Source organism: Calonectris borealis, chromosome 21 (genome assembly GCF_964195595.1).
Source record: "Calonectris borealis chromosome 21, bCalBor7.hap1.2, whole genome shotgun sequence".
In the NCBI taxonomy this organism is placed as follows: Eukaryota; Metazoa; Chordata; class Aves; order Procellariiformes; family Procellariidae; genus Calonectris; species Calonectris borealis.
In genome coordinates, this window is record NC_134332.1 from 4374719 (window position 1) to 4398781 (window position 24063).

Consider the following 24063-nt stretch of genomic DNA (forward strand, 5'->3'; position numbering starts at 1 on the left):
CGTGAGCCTGGGGAGGTGGTGGTGGTACCTCGGACCATGTGAGCTCTGCCTGGGGGGGGGGACATCATCTTCTGGGGCTGGGAGAGTGGGATGAAGCACTCCCAGAATAATAGGACTTGCTTTGTTTTAAGGAGACTAAAATAAACTATTTCTCATAGCTGCTCCTCTCTGGAAGATGCTTGCCTGTGGGAAAAAAACCAGCCTGGAGTGCAGTGCTTTTTAGATAGCAAATAATTGGTGGGACAAGGCCAGTTTTCGAGAGCTTGAGGCCAGCGTTGTACCTGCTCAGCACCCCCCGTCAGGATTAGATCTCTCCAGAGCGCTCGCTGCCCAGCAGCTTGAGTATTCCTGCCAGGTTCCCCGAGTGGGGCTTGAAACCGAAAATGCCTTCAATGCACACAAAGTAATTACCGTCGCCTGCCCCTGGAGAGTGCGTGTGATTTGAGCTGCAAGTCCTGTATCTTGATCGTTTCCTGGGAAAGAAACAAAAACAGGCTTGTACCCGCGGTCCCCACAGACTTGGGAAGATGTGTGACTCAGGCTTGATTGCATTACTCTGTCTGCCACCGCGATATTAAAAACATTTAATAAACACATTTGGAGCGCAGATTGACGTGCCTGCATTGGGCTGGCTTTGGGAGCCAAGTGCTGAAGTTCACCGTGAACGTTGTTTCTTGCTGTGGTGTGCCGGCGTGGCCCTGGCATCGTCTGGTCCTGGCCATGAGCAGGGCTGACACTGGGGAGTCACCAGTTTCCCAAGGGAATCATTTCCTGGACCTTAACACTAAGGCTGGCCAAGGGGAGATGGAGTTGTCCCATGGCAAACCTCCAGCCTTCAACGGTTCTGAGCCCTTGGGACATATACATATATGTATATATTTCCCCGCCCACCCCCTTCAGAATGGGGCTGTGTTGATCTGCCTATCTTGTGCATCACCAAGGTTGTCTTTTGCAATTTAGTGGGTTTCTTTTTTTCGCTGTCTTTCTGATCAGAAGTGACAAAAGTCTCCCCATGGCACCCGACAACCTTCCCACTGAAACGCAAACACCCTGGGAAGGTTTTGGCTTGAGCAAAGCACGACCTTCTGATGGAAACCCATTAGCTGCTGCTTTTTCTTTCCTCCCTCCTCTCTTGTTTGCTAGAATAAAGTGGTTTGCATCATTTTTCCCCTTGTTTCAGCCAACAAACATGTTTGTTTCTCCTTAATTACCTGGGTGTCAATGGGGTGCTTCATCACTGTCTCTCCTCAGCCGGTTCCTTTTCATTTCAATATGTAGCAGATAATCAGAAGCCTCAATTGCAAATCCTGCAAAATCCTCCAGACTTCAAACTGGAAAATAACCCAAAAATGACCTTGAGATGACTTTTCATGTCCATGGAAATTAAAATTAACTGGACTGATTTGACTGGCCTGAGGGGAAGAAGGTATTTTAAAAAAAAATAAAAATAACAAAGTCTGACAAATGAGCCAGGAAAGTTTCAAGTGTCTCAGGTGAATGGGAACATTAGAATATGTATTAGTTATAAATGCTCTAGTGCAGGGTGCCTGAAATTGTTATAGGAAAATAATCTGTGTGTATGCATGAGGAATGCATGCGAGATGTGCAGGGCTGCGGTAGGAACGTGACCCTGGGAGCTGGTATTCCTGCAGCTGGAAGAGAACAGGAGCCGAGCAGTCTCCGCTCGCTTGCTGGGGAGCTCGGGTGAGTTAGCTTGCTCTCATGCGCTTCGCTGTCTATATGAAGATTTATTTCGGTGGTGCTGGCAGCTCTGCCTGAGCTTGACCCTCACTTCTGCTGTGTCTTGCACAAATGCAGAGAACTGCAGGGGCCTGTAGCTGGCAGAGCGAAGGGACGTGGCGTACGGGCGTCTGTATTCTGGTAGCTGTGAAGCACAAAATAGCTCATGCAAGGTCGTGTAGGCTGGTCCACGTGGAGGTCATGCTTCAGTCCAGATCCCCTGAGCTGCCACTGCTGTATCTCGCCCATGAGGCCTCTTCCATATGGGCAAACAAGCTGATGGACACGGGACGGAAGGTGGCTGGAGATGTGCACTGGTCCTCTTGGGATTTCCCAGGCCCTGGGCTTTTGCTTTGAGCAACCACATACCCAGGGCAGTCGCACACTGCTGTGACACCATGAAGTGTCACCCTTGCCCTCATGTCAAGGGGACGCATGTCCCATGCAGCCCGATGGAATAGCTGTCATCTTCTGTCTACTGCTCGAGTGTGCTCCGTGTCTTAGCTGATATCTGGTGAGGTGAGAAGAGACTAGATGAAGGGAAAGCAGCCAAAAGCATGGTGTCTGGAGGAGGGAAAGTGTTGGGTGTGTTGACTTGAAGGAACATACCATCTCATTGACTGTGAAGGTGCATTGGGGTTATGTGGCAACCCCCATTCCCCATCCCCCCTGCACTGCTCGGTGGGGAGGAGGTAGAAGAGTCAGGAATGAAGGAGTGAGAGAGCGGCTTGGTGGGCGTATGGCAGCCAGCCAAGGTTAACCCACCACAGAAGGCAAGCCGTGTCCGTGCAAGTACGAACTGTCTCCCAGCCCAAGGTAGGGTGCCTGTGTTGAGGTCCTTGGGAAGCTATGGCCGTCGGTCCCAGTCTGGGGCTGCTGGAAAAGGGATCCTCTTGCACTGCAGTGTGAAGGGTCTGTGCTCTGTGATGGTCCAGCCCGTTGTTCGGTCTCCACAAGTGCTTCGTGTTTGCCTATGGACTCGTTTATCAGGTTGGGCAGCAACATTATCTTGACAAGAGAGAGAGATTTAGAGCTCTGTAATCCATGCTTGTCCATCCTAATTACTTCCCTTATCAGCCTTCAAGAGAGTAACTTTACAGTGGTAATTAGTCTCTTCAATCCCACCCTAGCTTAATAATTAACGTGGAGTTAGAATGGGAGGGAAGAATCTCTGTTTTGGGCTAAGAAGGTCCTTCTGGGGGGAGAATGGCATAGATTTCTTAAGCAATCAAATGCAGCCTGGGGAGGACAGCCTTGGCCATGGCATGGGGAGGCTGTGTGCTGAGGACTTGCGGGGCGATGACAACAAGTAGCAAGCAATGCGAGCCAAAATTGTGTTTATACAGTGTGAGTTTGGATGTTTTATTAAAGGAAGCACTTGGCAGGCGCTGGTGATGCGGTATCGGAGTGGTGAGCATCTGCGGTTTGCATGGGCTTCACCTGGAACTGCGAGCATCCAGCTCTGCTGAAAATGAGCCCATTCATCATCTCTAGTGTTTGAGACACAGCACAAAAAGGGCAGTTTGACCTAATACTGCCCTATAGCAGCTGCAATTACTGGAGTATAATTCATTTCACATGGATCCAGAGATTTCTTTCCATTAACATCCAGAGTAAAAAAAGAGCAAGCGGGCAGGATTCGCCAGCCAGGCGGTGATCAGCCCGACAGTCATCGCAGGCAGGGGAGAAGTTGGATTTTGCGGAGGCAAAGGGCAGGATTGGAGCTAGCGGGGCTCCTGCATGCTTCTCTGGGAAGACACTGGTTTTCATTTCTGGTGTTTAAATGAGGATCTTAACCCTGAGTACAGGTAGCAATATAGTGTGTGATGTGATGTGATGATCAAGGGCAACCAGGGTGGCAAATCTCTTGCAGGAAAACTTGATTCTCAGCTTTTTCCAAGTAGAAGGGCTTTAGTTCATAAAGCTCAAATCTCTTTGGGGTAGTGTGTTGGTTTTGGTTATGATGTCCTTTTTCAGAAGGAGGCCCAGAGAAGAAGTTTGCAGGAGAGGGAAAAGTGGGGCGCTGGAAACTACTCCATTCTCATGAATTTTAGGACGTATTGCTGGGGCAGGACGCACAGGGACTGTGGTGTTGGTTTGGACACTCAGTGCTGCCTCAACTTAAAGATCTGGCTGTGTGTATCGAATTTGGTGTTTCTTTGAAATCGCTTAAGTCTCAATTCAGTCTTGTTATGTGCTTCTCGGAATGAAGCCGTTAATCAGCAAGGTGGGCCTGTGGAGCAGAAAGTGCTTTTGCATGCTATGCCAGTTCCTGGGGATGAATGCAGCTGGGGCAGTGCTGCTCCGGAGCTGACCTGCGTCTCCGAGGAGCTTGCGAGTAAATGGACGTAAAGGGAGGGAATGGAATTGAAATCTCTTTTTAGGCTGCTCCTTTAATTTTCAGACATCTTCTATCTAACCTGGCTCTGGGAAAAAAACATCTTGGTTTTTATTACAAGCCCCAAAGGCTTATACTAATAGGTTGGTTTAGAGCTGGCAGTAATACCTTTCAGAAAGCGACTGCAAAACTATCTGAAGGCTAGACTCTGCCACCACCTTCTCAGGATCTCTGTCCTCGCTGGCTTTTTCCATTCCTACCCCCAGTCTGTTCCCTTGTGCTGGAGCTCCAGAGAAAACCTGCTTCTGCCAGGTCAGCCCGTCCAAGTTAACCATTGGACATGGCCAAAAGGATCTCAGGTCCTGGTTCAGCTCAGGTTTTCAAGTAGAGATGCAGCGATATGGAGGGGGTCATCTGTCTGAAGAGCTTCCCTCCCTTCCCAGGCCATTACTGTGGAAGATGTATTTCCCTTGGCTTCTTCCAAGATGAATTCGATCCCCACCGTGCGAGTGGTGCCAGGCAGGTGTCAGGCTCTGATGGATGGGCAGGGACACTAAGCAGTTGGGTAAGGATCCCACTTGGTCATGCCCCTTGGCTCCTTGCCCCGCTCCCGTGCTGGGGACATGGCCCCTCTGCGGTCCACGTTTCCCTTCCATCATCATTGTGCTAAACTGAAGAGACAGCTCCGTTCAATAATTCATAGCCTCACATAGTCTTTGTAATATTTAAAGGAGGGGAAAAAAACCTCTTTGGTTTGTCCTTCCTCCAGGCTGGAGGTAGAGGAGCAGAAATGATGGAGGCTGTTGGGTTCCTTGCGCAACGCTGTTTGTCTGACGGGATGCACTGATGGATACAAATACCTTCTCGCAGCCAGATGCAGAAGACCTTCAGAGTGGTAGGGACACGGGGCAGGCAAAAGCCCTCTGAAGGTGTGAACGTTGTGTTGGAGAAGGCTTTGCGAGCGACTCATGCAGGGGCCAGAGAGAAAGTGCCGGCTAAGATTTTACTTTTTTGTTTGGTTTTGATTGTGTTTAAATGATTCTCATGCTCAAGTCTGGCTTTCAAGTGGGATTTGATCATTCAGAAATTGGGATGTTACTGAAAACCAGCAAAACTGGCTCTTAAGCAATTTTGCGATGAGTTTTGAACAGTTCCCTTCCCGTCCATGTAACTTAGCCTCATGCAATGACTGTATAAACTATTCTGCTTCCTCTGGCTATAAGGTGAGATGCTGGATTTAGCCCCCACCCATCCAGGCTTACTTTCATTCTTGTACAGAATTTTTCTGAAATCTGAGTACAGGGTACTGTGCAAGTCCGAAGTGTTTGATTGTTTAGAAGTCACTGGAGTATCTTGTGTTCATTATTTTAACAATTGGAGAGAGGGTTTTATTTTCTCCAGAATCATAAACACAATCTTCAGTGTGTTTTATGAAAACAATAAAGCTAAACTCTAATAACCACACATTTTCCTTGCTTTATGTGCACACATCCTTGGGGAACAGGGCCTCAAGGACTCATCTTGCTCTGCTTTTAACAGAGTTTTAATGTGCTCAAGTTGGTAAGTGGTGGAGGGCTAGATTATGAATTTGCTTTGGTACCTAAAGGAATTTTCTTTGCCTTTAAAAATGCTCAAGGTGAGCAAAAAAGGCACCTCTGGAAGAGAAAGCCAGTGACGCAACGCGAAGATTTTAGCACTGCGATCTTAAAATCAGACTTCATTTAAATGCTGTATGTTGCAAACTCCTCTGTACAAGGACTAATTAGCTTTCTTGCATCTCTTTCCTATCCTGTGAATAATACTGTTTTCTTTTAGAGGAGATCTGAGGCTCTCAGAGGCAATTTATAAAGGAGGATGCTCTGCTACAGACGGAGAACCAAAGCGGGGAGATGAAGGGACGCAGTTCCTGAAGTATTTAGCCACCTAATGGATTTTTTATTTTTGAGTGCAGAAGTAGGTCAGGGCTCGAGCTACGTCTCTGGTAGTGATTTTTTGATTGAGGACTCACGTAACAAGATAGTTTTCATCCAGAAGTGCTGAGAAATCCAGAGTACCATGGAGATGCTCCAGTTTTGAACACTTTTTGGGGGAAGGGGGGAGAAAATCCCGTCTTTTGGCATTTCTTCAAAGAAGAGCATGTGACCGGGTGGGTAGGGGTCCATGTGTGCTGTAGTCACCCTGGGACAGCAAATGGCCATGGTCTTGGATGGGCCATGCCTGGTGCTTGTCTTTCACCCTTTGGTTGCAACCTACATTGCACTGTTTCTGGAAGGGATAGATGGAGAGGTTATTTTCCCCTCTCCCTCATGGGGAAACTTCCAAATGGTCTTTTTTTTCCCACAACAGACCAGGATAAGGTTCAAAACCTCAGAAAAACCTCTTAGATCTTGATGGGAGCAGTTTCTCTATTTGTTTGATTTCAATGCGGTGCGAGTTGGACATGCAGGCTGCGTCTCTGCTTTCCAGAAGCCTCAACAGGGCCAAGCAGATCCATAAATATCTGAATTTATGAATTTCTCTGGGGTGAGTGGCAGAGCCAAGGGTTGAACGGAGGGCTCCTCAGTCTCTGCCCAGTGTGGCAGAGGTGGGCACCGTAAAGGATCTCCAGGCTGCACTTACGGCTCATCCTTGCAAGCACCACGTGCCAGGAGCAGGAACCCCAACGTGTGGGGCGTCAGGAGGGGCGTTCTATGTCTGTAGATCCCAAAACCTCAACACCAAAGGGCTGGAGCCCTGAAGGAAGGTGGACCTGTACGCCCGATGCACAAATCATCTTGGGGTGGAAAGTCGGCAGGAAGGAAAGAGGAGGAGATGAAAGCTGTTGCTACGGCTGACAGGCAGAAGACGGTGTGTAAATGCGGGCAAGTGCCTCTTTTCTTGGGAGGGGAGAACTTTCAGCCAGCACTGTATGGACAGGCTATGGGCCCCATGCTTATGGTCCCAGGCAGCAGGAGTTAATTAGCGTGGGCTTTAATGCGTCAGGGCTGCTCGGCACTGTCGCCTTTTCAAGGTAACGTGGAGTTCTCATGTCCGAAGTCCTTTGATGGTTGTCTGAGAGTATTAGGGCTCTCTGGTTTCCAAAAGGAGCTCTCCGCAGAAGAGTGATAAATGCGTTTAATTTTTGCAGAGCTTGTAGCCTGGTTTTATCCCAGGATCCGTCTCTTGAGGTTTTATTAGCTGATGGTGTCTGTAGGAAAAAGTCAAAGCGACTAGACAGGAACAGCCGTGGAATTGATGTAGGAAGCAAGAGCATGTTTTGGAGATAATGTTTCTCATTCTTGCCGTTGCTATGCGCTGACTTTAGGCAGTGCATTTCCAGTTTTGCCGTAGCTTTACAGCTGCTGCCTGCCAAAAAAATTCTCCGGCTGGCCTCCCGCTTAGGCAGGGTGTGAGTTACACGCTCTGGTCATGATGGGTCCCTGCTCTGGTCCATGGGAGAGTTCCTGCTGGGTTGGAGCACAGGGACCGGCAACAAGATGGGTGACAAACGCCCTTCTCCTCTGCGTGCGGCTCTGATAAACCTGGCGCGGAGGAAAGCTTGGCTTGGCTTGCTGAAAGCTCCAGGTGGCAGGAGGGGCCGGTCTGCTGCGGGTGTGCTGGCGTGGGGAGATGATCACCCTACCTTTGAATCTGGGAGAGAGACAATTTGCAAACATGTGTTGATGCGTTCCCGTAGGAAGCCAGGCACTAAATCATCACCTTGCAGCTTGCATGCAGATTCATCCAGGGAACCTATTTAATTAGGGGATAAATTTAGAAATCAATTATTATTTGCAGAAACAGTTTCTTTCCCTCTAATGAGGCTGCAAGGATTCATTCCCCTCTGCCTCTTTCCCATGACCTTTGTGTATGCAGATCAAGGGTGGAAATGCTCCGTGTCTCTTCTTTCTCAGTGTAGGTGGCCCTTTTTGCGCAGCTGACATACAGCTTTTCCCGAGACTCTGTTAGGACAGCAAATGGGGGTACAACCATGCTGCTTTTGGATCTAATGGTGTGGTAATGATGGGGGCACCAGGTCCGCTGTTAATGGGGACGTGGATTAGCCTTTCCTAATGGGGTAGGGGATGGGAAGCGATCTGAACTTGATGGGAAGGGGAATATAAAGATGAAGGGCTGGAATGGGGTGGTAGCCCTGTTGTTAACGATGGGAGGGAAGGATGGGGGGCAGGAAGACCCTCATGAAGCATTTCCACTGGTGGGGAACGCGAAGCAACCTGGCTGGGGAAGGAGTGGGACCATGCGGGGTGCTGTGGGTTGATGGTGAGTTGGCAAAGGTTCTGCAAAGCCGGGTTAGGGCTGCAGCGGCAGCAAAGCTGCCCCTCCTCTGCCTCTTTGAAAAGATGTGGCACTGGCGGGTTTGAGCTGCCACCAGAGCTGGAGGAATTCCTGGGCAGGCGCAGCGGCTGGAGACCTCCCTGAGCCTGGCTCTGGCTGGCACCACGCGGCATTGCACCCTGGCACCGTCGCAGGCGTTTCCCCAACCCTTGCGCACGGTATCGGGGGTGTTGTAACGGCCTGGCCTTCCCCGGCAGCGCTGCAGGGTTTTCTAGCCCCCGGATTGCTCTCTTATTTCAGCAGGTGAAGCACTTGTTGCAGGCATGGCTAGCACCCCTGCGTCTCCACTTGCACTGATGGAGAAAGGGACCCTGCCTGTGCCAGCCCGGGGTGGTGATCGTGTTTGTGAGGACGTTGCTGCTTCGAGCTTCTGTCTCTGCCACTTCATTGGTTCTAATCTCTGACAAATTGCTTAGCTTCTCTTTTGGCTTACCCACTTTTAAATGGGGAAAAATTATTTTGCCCACAGGCTCCAAGAAGCCTTAATAAATTTGGTTGCTTTTATTATTTTGGATTTTAATGTCCTCATCTTATGATGCCACTTTCTGAGCCCTCCAGCGACTTTTCTGTGCTCTTAGATCAGCTGCTTTGAGTCCCGTTCATTTCAGTGCGAGTCAGTCCAGAGAGGGATGAGGATTTTCACAACTACGTCTCAGTAAACCCTTTTGCCTCTGGCTTGCAGCCTCCCACCGCAGCCCTTTGCTCCAGGGCTGAGGCTGCCCGGGTGGTCTGTCCTGCTCAGGGGGGGTCTGGCACCCCAGGACGGCCTCCTCGGGGAGCAGCAGGCTGCTCTTGCATAGCCCTTGCTGTCCTTCTCTTCTTTCCTGCAGAAACCCATCACGTGCTTGGCCCACGGGAGGCTGTTGGTGTGTCCCGGGCTGGTGGCATCCCTCTGGGGTAGGTAGATGTGCAGGTCACTCCTGGGTTAAGGTGTAATACTGGACTCTGAGAGAAGTGAATTTTCTGTGAGGTTTACAAGAACTCGTTTCGGTAAGTAAGAGGTGTATTTGGGGTTTGTGAGTAGCCAAGACGGAACCTGGGTGCTTGAGGGGTACCTGGGAGGCTTTGGGGAACTGCAGGCTTTCCAGGGAGCGAGCGCTCAAGAGCCTCTCCCAGAGAAGAGATAAGACCCTTAATCCTTTTTAACCACGGCAGATAATCCTTTTTAACCATGGCAGATGACTGCCTTAACAGCAAGGGAAGGAACCCTCTTAGTGTAGGAGCCCCGTCACGATGCATGTGGAGGGGCTCCAGCAAATGTTCATTCCTGGTAACTGGTATCTTTGTCTTTCTGGGCGAGGGTATGCCCAGAATTTTCAGGCTACTTGGCTTTCGGTGCACCCATGTTGTGCTCCATGTGACACATAGGCTGAAGAGCCCAAGTTATCCACTACCTATTTTTTTCCTGAAAATCCCCAGCCAGCTCCTCTCCTTTGCACTGCTAGCTCCTTCTCCTTGGAAAAGGACGTCTGTCTCTCAGGAGGGTGAACCGTCCTAGTGTTTGTCTCTCTAGAAAGCGGCGAGACCTCCTCTCTCCTTCCCCACTTTCTTCTCCTCCTCTCCCCGTCCCACTCCGGCACGTGGGGAGTTTCTACTGGGACCCCCTGTGCTCAAGAGCTTATTGGGAGGGGAGGTCCGTGGAGGAACCGTGCTAGAAAAATTACTTTGCTTCACAGTTTGAGCAGTGCCCTGAGCTATCAAACTACCTTATCATTTTCAGAGGTATGTTTCCCAAAGAGAGACATGTAAAAATGCATGGAGCTTATAAAGCACTTGGCTAGTTTTAATCAAGCTCTGAGCGATGCTCGCCCCTCGGGGCTGGCACCGTTTGCTCGCTCCCCGGCGTACACTGTGCAGAACGGCGGATCCTATAAAATGAACGTAGCGCTCTGCTTTGTTGTGAGGTCTGCCTGGCTTTGCAGCGCTCTTCAAGTCATCTGAATAGGTCACGTTGCCCTTCTGCTCCTGCCGCAGTTTGCAGGGAAGAGAAGCGCAGTGCCCGCTGCCTGGCCTGTCCCTTCGCCTGTGTGACAGCCCTCCCCTGCCCCTCGGTGCCCACCCCGCTGTGCCGGGCCACCCTCTGCCCTGCTCCGCTCCCAGCCCTCAACTCCTGCAGAAACTGAGAGTCAAAGAAAAAGTTGCAGTCGCCGCTGTCACCTGCACAGGGAAGAGGCCATAGGGGTATTTTTCCAAAAATTGAATGTTTTCTCTTTGCACAAGCCTGACCTCGTGCCATAATGACTCCTGGGGCTGCTCCGCTGCCATGGTGTCTGCGTTTGAGGTGCTGCTGGCTGTCCTGGAAAAAGGCATCACCATCCCAGCCTCACCGGCAAATGCCTGTGTCAAGGAAAAGAAAGCAGGAGGGATGCGGGCAGGCTGGGGCTGACTGAGCACAGCTCTCTTTTGCTGTGGGACTTGGGTTAAAATATCAGCAGAACCCACCTGGCCCCGTCTCCGCGTGCCAGCATTTGCTACCCTCTCGGGGACCGCGTGCTGCCGCTGCAGGCGATGCTGCCTTGCCCGTGCCTTGCCCGCCCGCACGGCTGCCTCCCTCGTGCTCCCTCAGCTGCTGTGAAAAATCAAGCGAGTGGTTATCGCACGCAGCAGCTCTTGCTCAGTAGCCTCCGGTTGTGTCATTAGACACTTCAGATCCATTCAGGCTCCAAGCGAAGCCCTGGTGTCACCGTGCAGGCAGCAATCTGCAGCGGCGGGCGACGGCACGCCAAGCACCGGCACCTCAGCTTAGCTGAGCTGCGCCTGGGCTTGAGGATTAAATAGGGATTTTTTTCTTGCCCAAGTGTGGTGGGAATAGACCCTGTAATGCCTGTAGCGGTCCTGCAGGAGCCAAGCTGGGGTTTTTAGACGTGCTGGAATCACGTGCCGGGCTGGAGCAGTGATGGAGAGAGGTCCCATGCGGGCTGGTACCCGGAGCGGGGCAGACCAGGTCCCTGCAGGGCTCAGGGCTGAGCGGAGTTGCCTGCCCTGACGCAGCAGAGCTGCCGGTCCCCTGCGTGTCGCTGAATTTTCTGAGCCAGGACATCCCTACTGTCTTCATAAAAACCTGTCTCATTTAATCCATCCTTAAAACAGCGATGGGCCAGGGCTGGCAGTGTTGTGTGCCCGTTACCTGTAGAAAAGCTTCCTCATCAAAGACATTGATTTCTTTAACAGAGATTAAAAGTTGGACCATCAAAAACTGGTGCTTGTGCCTTTCAAATGGACTTTTTTCCCCCCGTCTCTTGTTGGTTTTGAGGATCTGGAGTAAGTGGGGAACAGAAGACTTTTGCAGCTTTCCTCATGCATCTCTACAGCAGCAGCTTTCATGGACCAGCACCTCTTTCTCCTGTGGCAGGAGGAAAGATTTGGCTCTTCCTCTTCCTTGCACCTTCAAAAGTGAACCGTGTCTCTCCTGGGCGAGCTGGGAGGCTCCAGAGAAGTGGCGAAGTTTGAGCTTTTCAATAAAACCCCAGAGCACCTCCAAAGCAAACTCCTGTGCCTTAATTGGGGGATGGAGGAAGGGAGAGGGCTGCTAATCAAAATCGGTGCGTCAAGGCTCTTTCAGCACCGCGTTCACATCTGTCCCTCTTGCAAGCCCACCCTTTCATCTCTGCAGGATACGCAGGAGGAGCTGTGACACTTAAAATCGCTTTCCTTCGCCTTTTTTTTGGACAAAGGCCACATCAGCCGGGTGGATGGCACTGCTGAGGGGCTGCGGCTGAGCCCCCCTGGTGCTGCTGCAAGCCTGGATGTCTCATCTCTCCGAGGAAGCTGCACCGAGGAGCTCTCTGCCAGCTGCTCTTCCAGACCCGACGTTTCTCATTCAAACCAAGATGACCCGTCATGTTGAGCTGCGTGCGAGTAATTTCTATAAGATTGGCTTAACATGCAGCAGCGCCGTCTGCCTGCGTGCAGTTGGCTTCCACCGCTGGTCAATGGGAGTCTCTGCTGACAAATAAAAATGGAATTGAATGGAAGGGAATTGAAAGTCAAAAGGGCCCTGTAATAATTTTAGAGCGCCTGAGGCGCCATGCTGAAGCCCTGGCATTATAAATAAGGGTAATGTTCTAGAGACTGAATTGCAATCAAAGCAGCTGTAAGAACGTGGAGCGTGCGCTGAGCTTCTTTAAGGTGCGTGGAGTCAGGTTATGATCTGTAGGCAGTGCAGGCAAATCAATAGCCGCTCACTGAAGGATATAGGGACCCTAAAGTCTGCGATTAGAAAGGCCAAAGGGATGTGGGGACGGTGCAGAGGGCTCCAGAGCCGGGAGTCAGAGGGCTGCATTGGAGCAGCCCGACCCTCCGGTTGTCGTAAAATGTTTCCAGGGGCTGAGTCGTGGAAGAGGCTGTCTCCGTCCTCCCTGCTCACCCTGTCTCATCTCCTGGACCATCTGTGTCATGATGCAGTCTGGGGACCTCTTGCTGCATTTCATAATAATTACATCTACCTAAAAATATTCTCTTTTAAAAAAAAAAAGCATGTCTGTGAATAAGGTTGGTGGGAGGACGGGAAGAATCCAAATGTCCTGGCTGAGTTCACTGTTCCTGACATTAACTGGAGTAAATCCAGTACCATCATTGGGCTCACGAGTGTACCACCAGCTCATGGCAAATTGCACCAGAAGGGCTGGAGCTGAGCCGGAGGGTCGGGCAGGGACTTGTAAGTGTTAACGTTGGTGCCTGCTGAAGCTGGGCAGATGCTGTGGGCCACCCTTGGGACAGCTGGTGCAGTTGCGTGGCTCTAATAGCTCGATGGTGAAACGTGATGGCAGCGAGGAGAGCCCTTCTTGTGTTGGGACTCGCTGTCTGACTTCAAGTGCCGGTGGCTGAATTCATCAGCTCGATGCATTTATTTCCTTACATCCCTCTCAGCCGCCGTGGGCTCTGCGTGTCCTGCTTTGTGCCACGTGCAAGATGAGAATCCCTTTTTCTGCAAAGGTGAATGGGCTTGGGAAGATCACCAGGCAAAGGGGTGTCACGTACCTCTGCGTTGTGGGTGCAGATATACCCACAAACCTTGCTCCCACCAAATCGCTGCCTGTGGGGAGAGTTTTACTTGCTAAAGGGGTGTAAATCTTCAAGCCCACAAGCTGAGATGCATGTGGTAGGCTTCCAGCTCTTCGAGAAACCAGGGGTGCTGGTGTTCATGAGGGAAGAGTTGCTGTTGCCAAAAGCATCGACAAGCTCAGCCCCGCTGCATGGGGCAGAGTCCGTGCAAAGCCCTTCTCAACGTTTTCTGAAAAATCTTCGGGAAAGATTTTTGGCCAAGGCACTGTGAAGGTGGGAACAACACCTTCTCGTCGCAGCTTTCTGTACTCGTGATGCCCTCCCGGCAGCGTGGGACGGGGCTGTGCGCTGGCTGGGTCTGAAGGTCGGATGTCCTGGGGCTGCACAGAAGCATGTTGTCGGCTGTCAGCGGTGACAGAGCAGGCGGTTGTGCTGGTGTTTCGTCTGTCACCTGCCTTGGATAGTGTGGGTGGTGAGGTGGTACCGACGGTGCCGTCCCTGGCGAGCGCTGGTTCTCCCTGGCAGCACGGGGGAATGCTCTGCGGCTGCCATCGCCCACGTGCCTCTCCAGCCTGGCCGTGGAGAGAGGCAGGCTGTCCGTCTGAATTGAGGAGGCTTTCTCATTTTTTGGGTTCCTATTGAGCTTGGGATCTCAGCCGTTTTGCTCTGATTGTCAGGGATCCTTCAGTGGCAGCTCAATTCTTACCAGTCTTTGAGGTGACCGGTCCCAGGAGCATGCCTGAAACCTGGCTTCTCTTTCTTCTCCTTCCAGGCGGTTTGAGCAAAGCCTAAAACCTGCCAAACCCACTTTACTGCAAATCTCATCTTGCCCTGAGGTACCTGACATTTTGCCCATCCAATGTCAGACGCGCGATGCTGCTGGCAGAGCAAACGAGACGCAGAGAGCACCCCAGCCTGCCCACGGTGTTGGTGGGGGTGCCCCATGGACCACCCCAAGTCCAAGGCTCCCTGAAGCCCTCCTCCATCCAGCACCATCCCCGGACACGCGCCGTGTCCCAGCAGACACGCACAGTGCCGAAGCCACCCCTGAAATGCCCTGCACGTGCAGCCCTGCGTTCCTCACAGACAGGGGCTTTGGAAAGAGATGATCAGAGGGAGCGTGTCATCTTTTTTTTCCCCCTTCTTAAACTCCCGAGCTTCTCTATTACTTTTTATGATCTGCAGCTGCGTTTGTGTGTTGCCCGAGGGAGTACTGCGGGGGGAGCAGGGGAGTAGATGTAGAAGGGAAGGAACATGTTAAAAAATGAGCAGGGGGAAGAGGGAAAAAAAAATAATGAACTAAACTAATGATTGGAATAAAAAAACCCACCACATTGCCACCGAAAGACCCAAACCCTTAGAACTGTTAAGGCCTGTTTGACTGCAGAATAGTCCCCCAGGGAGCATGGGGGAAGCCCCATTACTAGAGTCGTTTTGGAGGTAGTCTGCACAGAGAGTGATAATCTATTCCGCAGGGAGCAATCCTGTGCTGGCAAGGGCACTGGGGAGAGCTCTCTGTTTATGACTTTCTGCATAAATTTGGTTTATTAGCATAAGTGGTAGCTAGCACCGAAGAATCTATAAACTAACACTTCACCGGTGCTTGGTGCCTCTGGAGAACATTAACTCAGACGAGCCCCTGGACTAATAGCAGGAGAAATGGGGTTGCAGGATTAGGGGTGATGCACAGGCAAGAAGAGGACGATGCAGTTGTCAGTGCTGTTTTTTTGTGCGAGATGGGATTGTGTTTCTGAGCCTGCCGTAGAAGGAAATAAAATTGCTAAACGGATCTCCAGCTTTCCCCCTGCCAACAGATTAAGACTATGAGTTGTGCAGGTGAGCTGATGAAGTCTGGCTGCAGGGTGCAGGTCCTGCTGGGATGAAGCAGGTGGTGAGCAAAAAGGCAGGAGAAGCCTGGATCCGTGCACTGGAAATTGCTCCCAGGCTTCCCACCCGTTGCGCCAAGGATTTGGTCCTTATTGTGAAGGCGTCCAGCAGGTCCCAGGGTCCGAGCAGAGCTGGGGAACAGAGAGGAGGGGAAGCACAGGGAGAGTTTGGTTATCCAGGAGTGCAGAGCCGTGCAGGGATGAACTGCCGTAAGCAAAATGGTTTATTTTAATAATGACCTTCAAGAATTAAATAAAAATACAATAATCATGGTAGATTAGCAAGAACAAACCAATTAAATACAAAACAGGCTTTGTAAAATGCCGTGACTGATAAGGCAGGGCTGCAACCTCCCGAATAACTGATGAATGTTGAAGCATTGCATAAGGTCGGGGGGGCTGGGGGGAGCTATTGAATATTTCAAGCCTGGCAGCCTGCCTTGGAGAAGGCAGAGGTGAAAAGGCTATCTCTGCCTGCTCTCTGCCTTCGGTAAAACAGAGTGGGAGGGGGCGGAGAGGAGGAGGGGGGAGGTGGGTAGGACGGCCAGGAGCCCGGCGGCACGGAGGAACAATCCTCCAACTTTAATATTTGCTGTTTCATTTTATATTCATCATGTCAGCATAATCTGCTTTTATGGGAATCGTCTTGGTTCCCAACCAAATGCATTTAGGCCCTTCTGCTTTTAAGTTTGATTGTAATATGAGTTGAAGACTTTAGTGAAATGTTTATATGTAAGGATTGTAGCAACAGTGAAGGGAAAAACAGCGTTAGAGAATCAGCTGGAAGGGATCTTGCTGTGGTCACTGCTGTCCCCTGCCTCCCCCTGCCTTGTCCTGGGTGGTGACCTTCTGATGGGCACGAGCCCAGGTCGAGGTCTGAGCCCCGGGGAGGGTTTTGTTTGGATTGCTTGTTTGATATCCAAGGAAAATGTGAAAATTGTAGTTTTATGGGACCTAGAGTCTGAGGAAGGGCAAAAAAGAAGAAAGTGCTCTGTGTGCCCCTTTTCTTAAGTTCAGACCATGGTTAGGTGGTGGGGCTGGGGGGGGAGGCAGGGCTGCCCTTGGGCTCAGCTGAGCTGCGTGATGGGGGACGAAGGGCAGGTGTGAAGGGTTGGGGGCAGCAGCCAGGTGAGGCTGGGGAGGAGATATCTCCGCTCGTATGGCAGGGGAATGGGCCCCTCAGGTCTTCTGCTCTGCTGGGGGCTGGAGAGACACGATTGCCTGTGGGCTTTGGATGGGGAGAAGGGGTCTGGCTGGCTGCTGCGGGGAAGGAGGACCCTCGTCGTCCCATCTCTGCTGTTCTCTGTTGGGTGCAGTGAGCAGGTAGGAAGATGGCACGGCCGGTGTTTCGTGGTCTGTTCGGCTGTTTTACTTGGTGTTTTACCCATGAAGCTGTGTTTGAATCCTGGCTGAGAACTCCCCGTCTGCTAGATGCTGAGGTTTTAAATAGCTATAGACTACAAGTGCTTTTCCATTGCTGCCCGTTTAAACCCCTAACTGTATCTCATTCTGTTTTGGTGCAGGAATGCCCTTAATTTGTTCCAAAAGCATTTGAAAGCTCTGATAACAGGCAATCTTGCTGCAGACTATTGCATCCTTTCTGATGGACGGGCTATCGCTGCTGTAACTACCGTGTAGATAGTGGGGTGACAACGCGTGTCCAGTGAAACACAGGCAGTGTAATACTCACATCAGTGTAATACTCACGAGGCCAAGAAACTTCCCTGCGTTTAGATATTGAAGGGTTCAGGGTTTGGAAAGGCTTTTTTTGTGAGCAGTGAATCTGATTGAAGGCTCACGATGTCCTGGCAATGCTGGGAGGAGTAATGGCCAGGTTTCCTGCAACACGGGCTGCAGGGGTGAAGAGCGTACAGGTATTTATAAACGTATGGTAAATGGTACCCAGGCTTGGCAAGCCAACTTTGTCAGAAATTGCCTCGCTGCTGGGTTCGCTTCAAATTGCGAAATGAATGTTGGATTGAAGTTTCTACTTTTGGAAGAGACCTTTTGAAAATGAAACAGGCTTATCTTCAGTCTAGGCTAAAATCCAAAAAAATTGCCTATATCTCAGAACTCCCCAGAAATGTTCTCTGTGATCCTTTTAAACATCCCGTGCAAAGATCTATGTGTAAGGGAAAAAATTTGGAGAAAGATTGACCCTGGAGTTTTTTTCCCTGCTTCCTTAATGTGATGTAGCCTTTGGAAACAGTAGCAGTGGGGTCCTGTGGCACCCACCTCAGGTCCGTGCTGTGGTCTGGGCGATATAACCTCCTTTCCTGAGCTATTTTGGAAAGGTCTGCTGCAGGGCTGTGTGTGTGATGAGTGTGTAATACTGTAAATCATCCTCTCCTACGGGTGACGGTCCCTCTGAACAGAATGAAGATGGCTTTGTGTAACCAGAGTCCTGTCTCTCCCTGTGTCTGTGCTGTCCCATGGCCTGTTTGCCTCTTAGAAGAGGTTGTGGTATCTGTCCCAAAGCTGAGTTACTGCTTCTAGTCCTAAAAGTAGCGTTTGTTGCAATTTTAATTAGACAAGGAGGTGCTTTTCAGTACAGACCTTTGAAGTATTGCTAGGAAAACGACTGCAATTAAGCAGCCCTGATATTCCTCTTGTTTTGTTCTTACATTTACCACTATAAGGAACCTTCTGCTTCAGCTTCTTTGGAGGTGAGAGACACAAGACTCATTTCATTAGATTCCCAGGTGTTGTGCAGGCTGCTGTCCTGCAGCTTGATTTACAGGGTAAAGAGTGCAGGCGACACCTCTAGCTACTGATTTGCTCCAGCAAACAGCTATTTATATTAAAAGAGGGAAGGGATTATTAGGAGCCATCTCATTGCCATGACAGAGATATGATGGGGAGTTCATGCGTCCGCTCCAAAGTGCAAGCGTGGGCTCTTGATGGATCCCGTGCATGGTCAGGAGCTGTTTAGTTTTTCTCTTTTGAGTGCTCAGATGTGCATAGAGATTGGGGATAACGACCGGCGCTGTGCTCGGGAGGCAGAGATAATGAGCACAGCCCTCTGATTAGATTCAGGTGACAGTGCAGCCGGCTCAGGTATGTTGGTAATGTAATTAGTGAGGTGCTGAATCAGGGAGTTGGCAGTGATGGGGTAACCTTGTCCCTGCCCTGTGCAGCGAGGGGGGATCCTGCAGGACCAGGGGCGTGATGGGGACCTCTCTGTGAGCAGGGGGTGGTGGGCTCTTTTAATCCACAGTGGAAAGCCAAGAGCTTGCTGCTGGAAAATGTATTGATTTTAGGGGTGAGAAAAATTGGTCCTGAAAGGATCAAGAGGTTTTTTTTGCTGGGTTGGAACATGGGTCTGTAGAAGTGGAAGTGCCTGGTCTTGTAGCCTGCGTGGCTGCTCATGAGCCAGCAGCCAAGAGTCTTGAAGCATCTTGTCCTGAAAGGTGTGGGTAACTCCTCAGGACAGCCTCAGCCGCACTTGTTCCTTCCTTCCTTTGTCTCTACTGGTAGCTGGAACTGGATGTGCTTTTGCCCAGCTGGGTTTAGGAGAAAGAAATGCAAAATGCCACCGCTGCTTTGCCCACAGGGGACCAAGCCCCTGTCCTTCCTGCTGACCCTCTGCGGCCAAGGTGTGGAGGAGGACCTTGTCTCTGTTCCCACCATGTGCCAGGGGAACCTGAACTCCTGCCGTCGGCCTTTCTGGAGCAGACACACCGTGCAGACTGCAGCTCACGGTCCGTTATAGCCGGTCACCCTTCCTAAACAGGAGGGAATTGGATTTGGGTCCCCCACAAAGCCATGGGCCCAGTGACTAAGAGGACCTGACTTGCTTCCCATTGCTTATATTGCAAATGGAAAAACAAACACAAAAAAAGAGGTGGTGGAAGGAGAAATATTTTGGCTCATTTTGTGCTAGTATTTTTTTTTCGGTTTTGATTCGGCTGCCAAACTGCCAAATCGGTTCTTTGCAGAGATCCATTTAAAACTTGATGGGCAGCTGTGGAGCTGTCAGCGCTCCTGCCTGCGTCTGCTGCTGCCTGGCCAAGCTGCAGCTGAGGCTTGGAGGCTGCTGGCTCCGGCTGTGCTGGAAACGGCAGATCTGGGACTGGCTTTTGGTTACACTGTGCCTGGATTGTCCAAGCCCCTAATTAGTCAGGTGTGGTGCTCTAGCCTCTAATTAGTCAGGTGTGGTACCCTAAGTCAGGGGAAGCTGCCGCAGTGGATGTGTGTGCCGGGATGCTGTAATCCTGGCTCCCAGGGCGCTTAACGCTGTAAATGAGGATCGGGTGGGGTGTAAGACTAACAGAAGGCTGCAGAGGAGGACCAACAGACATGCAACCCCAAGGCCAATATGTATTTGTCAAGCCTGGTGGTTATCTCTTCTTACTGGTGCTTGTTAGTCTGTGCTGGGACCGTCCCTGCTAAAGACTGGAAGAAGGTTTCGGTGTAAACGCCAGCAGAGCATGTACTGGTATCTCCATTTTGGCTTTCTTGGCACCAAGTGTCCTCCCTCCGCCCCGTGCCGAGCAGCGAACCTCCCCTGGGCTTGGCTGCAGACCTCTGGGAGCGTCTTCCAGCCTTTTTGCTGGGAGAGCTGTAGGAGGTTAAAGGCACCTTGTGCAATGCGTTATTTACTGTTGTTGCCTTTCTAGTCCAGAAATCCCAAGGCGCTTCGTAGCCCCTTGCTTTTTATTAAGGAAGACAACTGTTACTGTTCGTATATGGGGGAAATAGCAGACAGAGGCCAAAAAACAATGCTCAAACTCATCCTGCAGCTCAGAAGCAGTACTAGGAGTAAGACTCAAAAGTCCTGATTTCCAGGACTGCTAAGAATACCGCCTTTTAGCACCGTGGAGAAAACTGATCCTCAGTTGCGTGTTTTGTCCCTGCAGAGATGTCGGGGACCGTGGCTGACATTTCGCTGGTGCACTGGAAGCAGCAGTGGCTGGAGAATGGCACCCTGTACTTCCACGTCTCCATGAGCAGCGCCGAGCAGCTCTCCCGGGCCACCCCCCCCAGCCTCCAGGAGCCTTCGGAGATAGTGGAGGAGCAGATGCACATTCTTCATATCTCGGTCATGGTGAGTGGAAGCTGCCAATGGCATCTGAGGGGACAGAGGACTATCTGAGGGGGGACAGCAGCTGGCAGCCAGATGGTGGTGGGAGGGTGATGATGAGGAGCAGGGTGGCAAGTCTGGTTTGCAAATGTCCATGTCTCTTCTCGGTTGGCCTCCAGAGAGGGAGAGATGTGTTTGAATGGGCCAGGAAAAAAAAGAGTGGTTGGTCTTTTAAGAAAAAGAAATAAAATAAAACAACAGACCGTAGGGAAGAAGCTGTTGGGAGGGTGACAAGGAAGCTTGTGGTTCCTCCTGCCTCTGCTGGCAACTGGCGAGGTGTGTTAGTGGAGTATTTCTCCTCGGTCTTGCGTTTGGGCATGTGCAAAGGCAAGATTTTGGGCTTGGTCATTTCTTTCTGAAGCTTTCTGAAACTGAATTTTACCTAGCAAGTGAATAAGGGCTATAGCATGATCCTTCTCTTGCAAAGGATGAGCCTGACCTAAAAGTAAAAATCCAGATGCTTTGAATGTCTCCATCTCAGGTGTTTATGTGACCTTTTATTAACAGATTGTGCATGTGCTCTTTTGCCTTTTAAAATGCTTATTTCAGTATCTTATGAGGTGGTTGCCTACGTATTTGGATCTGGGCCATCATTCCTCTGTGCTTTAGAGCTCCATCTGTAAAATGTGACTAAATGTATTGTCTCTTAACTCCCATTGGGATAAACTATCCCGTCAAAAGAAAAAGAAAAAAAAGAACTTAGGCCTGTAGATTCTGTGTATATGCCCAAAGAAAGTCTTTTATAGGATTGCAGCAACCCTCTGCAAAATGTGCATCTGCTCATATCTCCGAAGCCATGCGTTGTCTCCACGCCTTCTCTTCTTCATTTTGGAAGGAGGAGCAGAGACGATGGCTGCACAAAGCCTTTTTTTTTTCCCCGTTTGAACAAGCGGCTATTTGGCTTTTACAACTTAAATCTGTTTTTTTAGAGTGTCTCAGACCCTTGTCGGCAGGGCTTTAGGTTGGGCACTGAGTGCACGTGAGCACGGAGAGAGGCTTTGCATTAAGGCTGTTGGGCAAGATAAGAGGCAGGATGGCGGCGGGGAGAGGAATTGGGGACTGCAGCGTACTGGGTTGGATAGGGAACGTTTCTTATGTCCTGCTAAAAATGTCAGTGTGATGGAGTTTTGGAGGGGGAAAAAAGGTAAAACTGGTATACTTAGAAAATGAGCCTGAAAAAATAAGTGAGAGACAGAGCAAGGAATGAAGACAGCAGAACCCAAGTCTGGGGTGTGAAAAGCTCGATCCCTGGTCTGAGTGTGGGATTGCTTGGCTATTGTGGGCAAACCGCAGCCGTGGCTGCGGGGGGACGCTGGCTCTGGAGCCTGGTGATTACTGCAATTGCTTGAAATGCAGGTTTTCTTTAGTAGGGAGAGATTCAGTCCTGGTCCTCAGACCTTGCTGAAGCTGATCTTTCTAAAAAACAATGTGATGATTGTAATGAGTTGGTGCTTTGGAGAGAGAAACGAGTTTCTTTGAGAAATTCCTGCCCAGAGCCTTCATTTGCTGTACCTCAGAGCGCAGGAGCAGCGATGCCGGGGGGCTGGAGCTGAAGGCACCGCCGTGCATATCACAGAAGAAATGTTTTTGCACTCTAATCCTGGGTTAGCCAGTGAAGATATGCTTTGCCACATCTCGCTGAAGCATGGGAGCATCTGTGGCTTTGTTGAGAGTTAACTCATGCCTTGAGCCTTTCCTGCGCTTCTGCAAAAAATAGGGGAAGACAGGAGAGTTCCTTCTGCACAGAATGAGCCATAATTCCACTTTCTTTATAAATCCTGATACTCCTTTCAACGGGAGCCGAGGTCCCAGGCAGGGATGTGGGCCCAGGACGGGGTCTGGGCTGCACGCGTGTCCCTGGGGAGGCAGAAGCCCTGGGTGTTTCTTCCCTTGCGGCACAGACTTGAAACTTTGCCCAGTTTTTTTAGAAGATTCATTAACTTTTTGAGTGAACTCCAGCCAAGTTCTGAGTTACTAGCAGAAGATAAATGTGTGTTTTGTTGGGTTTTTCCCCCCTCAAGACCACATGGAGTTCTGTAGCTGAAGTGAAATGGGGCAAAAGTCTTTGTTTCTTGGGGGAAATATTTCATCGAGTCCCCGGGCTCTCTTGAGGCTGCTTTCCCACGCCTTTACTTTCCTCCCAGACCTCAGCTAAATTGCATCCCAGAGAGCCCCCATCACTCGAGCCCTCCTGCCTCCCCGGCAGCAGGGTTCCCCGGCCATGCCGTGCCTGGCAGCCGCTGGAGCCCAGCGTGGGAGGCTGTGTGGTACCCCCCTCCTGCCCTCCCCTGCGCCCGCCGTGTCTGTATCCCTTCTCCTGCCTTGCGATGCAGCTGGACATCCCCGTGTCATCCTTTCCAGCTTCTCAAATACCTTTCCTCCTGCTTCCTGCCATAAAGCCCGATGTCTCCTGCGTGCTCTCTATAGACTAAAACACCGTTCCCGCTACGCAGGAGGAGTTTCAGCCCACCCCAGCACTGCCTTGGCGTTCAGGGTCTGCGTGCCCCGTTCATCATCAGCCCGGCATCTCACCACGGGGGACAGGAGGAGGCACGGGAAAGTGCTTCTTTCCATCTCCTTCAAATGGCTGTAACACTTTTACCTGTCTCCTCATCCGCCGGCTGAGTTACAGAAAGTCGGGGAAGGTTTGCCTGGGGGATCTCGCTAATCCCCCACTTAGGGAGTACTCTGGCAAAGCTTTATTGGGCAGCGAGACATCTCCAAGCTGAGCTCCCTCTGACGGGAACGTTATTTTAGATTTCTGTAGATGTTTATGACTTGGCTGGTCGCTCCTGCTCTGCCTCTAAAGCCAAGACCCTCTCTGTGCTGTGTGGGGGTTCCGGGGGGGGGTGTGTGTAAATCCTGGGTTTACTCCCTCTTCCAGTGATTTTGGCTGTCGGTGTGTGGCTTTCTGATTTGGGGTGGGTTTGCTTCCAGTGCAGCAGGAGAGGGGCTACCAGTGTCCGTGACCCCATGTCCCTGGGGCCACCATCTGCCCCTGCAGAAGCCGTGGGCACTGGCTGACCATGACCCTCTTCACACCTCCCTTCCCAAACTCAAGGGCATCTTTGACAGCAAAATAATACTTGATTTTTATTTTTTTTTCCTTTCCTCACTGTTTTTTCTTAATCTCTCCCCAATGAGACATAACATTAATTACTGCAGTTAAAGGGAATTCAGTCTCCATTACTGTCTGCCACCCCTTTCCTCTTGGCTTGAGCATCTGAAATTTGTCTCCCAAATGAAAAGAAGGGAGGAAGGGGAAAAAACAAATATGCAAATGGTAGATTTTATTTATTTACCTTTTTTTTTTTGTGCAGTGTCAAGTAGAAAGGAATCAATATTTTTGTCATTACGCCTGTTGTGTTTTTTCCCCATAATCTTAGCTGTCATTTGGGTTTAATTGTGTTGTTTCCTCTTGTGTGGAAGTAAATCTTATCTGTTTTGGATTAAAATTCAATGAAGGTCACAGCAGCTCGAAAACTTACCAGGCTGCAGCAATTAATGTTCATTTGGCTTTGATAAATTGGAATGTTCCCCACAATAGGACTGGAGTGGATTTCAGAAGCAATAATTCTTCCATTAACTCAATGATTCCCTGTGTGATGGAGCGTCTTGTCACTGCTCTGTTTGTCATCTGTCACTTCAAGGATCTGGGCATATGCCTGATATGATTT

The 24063-nt window shown here is 50.6% G+C and overlaps 1 protein-coding gene across 1 annotated transcript in view; it reads left to right on the top strand.

Annotated features, from left to right (window-relative positions):
- The window catches only part of ASTN2 (astrotactin 2), a 361627-nt gene that overhangs the window by 36984 nt on the left and 300580 nt on the right, over positions 1-24063 (top strand). Inside the window, exon 2 of the mRNA XM_075170429.1 lies at positions 20163-20350. Within this exon, the coding sequence (XP_075026530.1) occupies positions 20163-20350 (188 nt within the window). The remainder of the gene's footprint in view (positions 1-20162; positions 20351-24063) is intronic.